Here is a 1,171-nt window from a genome sequence, read left to right on the forward strand (position 1 = left end):
CCCCACCTTGACTCACAGTCTTTTACTTGGATCAGACTGAATTGCAGCTAATGCGCTGCTTATATTACAGCCTAGAAAATCCAGTGGGCCAGACTGGCCCAGCAGAAACAGTTGGTGGAGTTACACTACAGTAGGTTTAGCCTGGTGTTTGTAGTGAAGTAGCTTCCCATAAATTTGCACTTGTTGAAACTTATTGCTGAGCTCATGTGGATTTCCTATTAACTGAGCGTGCGTGTTTTGTCTCCCCACCGGCACATGCGGTGTACATTTTGGGTGTTGAGAGATGTTTATTTCCCCCTCTTTCTTCCTGCGCTCTCCTTGCCCTCCGGCCGTGGGAAGCACAGCCTGTGTTGCTCCTTGAATCTTGTGGAGCATCTGCTGTGTCCATCTTCACCAGATACAGTTCTCTACTCATTTCCAACATGGGGTAAGCTGCAACTTTTCTTCTGAGCACCCTTACCCCAGACAGATATTACCACTGCAATAGTTCACACTTGCCTATGGGGATGAAAACACCCATTTCCCATTCAAATAAATGACTGGGGCATCCAAAATGTCCTCCAGTGGTTTCTTCTCCTACAAAATGAAGAAGAGGCACATGTTTCTACATCTGAACGGCGGATGTTTTGGGAAGGCGTCACGCCATGTTTTTCCCCACAGCTTGAAAAAACAGCCGGTAAGCTCTAGTCCAGCTAAGGAAATGGAGAGCAAATTCACATCCCGGCGGCCCTGCAGACAGAGCCCAGTACTGCGGAGGGACGTGCGTATACGGTAGCATTTGAACACCCTTGGGGAAGGACTGTGCATGCAAGCGGAGACATTTATGACTTGTGGGGGTTCTCGCATACCACTGTCTGTGTCTGAATGGCTTTGTCTCCTCGGCGCAGGCACAGAGACAGCCCCCACTTGCCGCCCTTGCTGCCACGTCACCCTGCGCTCCCCCTAGGTTACTGCCCGGCCTTGCCCTTTGCCAGCCCCAGGGGTCTGTCCGGCTCCTCCTCAGTGAACTGTGCAAGAGCTTGTGCCCTTGTGGGGGGGTCGTGGGGACTATCCCTGCTGGAGTAGATTAATCTGCCTCCTCACGGGTCGTGTTGGGTCCTAACCAGCCCTGCCAGGGCCACAAGCTACCTCAGGCGGGGCGGGGCGGGGCGGGGCGGGGCGGGGCCGAGTG

General features: G+C 53.5%; 1 protein-coding gene across 1 annotated transcript in view; it reads left to right on the forward strand.

Moving 5' to 3' along the window:
* The first annotated feature begins 553 nt into the window (after positions 1–553).
* PCSK6 (proprotein convertase subtilisin/kexin type 6) overlaps positions 554–1,171 on the forward strand; it is a 153,382-nt gene continuing 152,764 nt past the window's right edge. The window contains exon 1 of the mRNA XM_019503812.1: positions 554–676. Within this exon, the coding sequence (XP_019359357.1) occupies positions 554–676 (123 nt within the window). The remainder of the gene's footprint in view (positions 677–1,171) is intronic.

This window comes from Gavialis gangeticus, unplaced genomic scaffold (assembly GCF_001723915.1).
Source record: "Gavialis gangeticus isolate Ggan-Ray unplaced genomic scaffold, GavGan_comp1, whole genome shotgun sequence".
In the NCBI taxonomy this organism is placed as follows: Eukaryota; Metazoa; Chordata; order Crocodylia; family Gavialidae; genus Gavialis; species Gavialis gangeticus.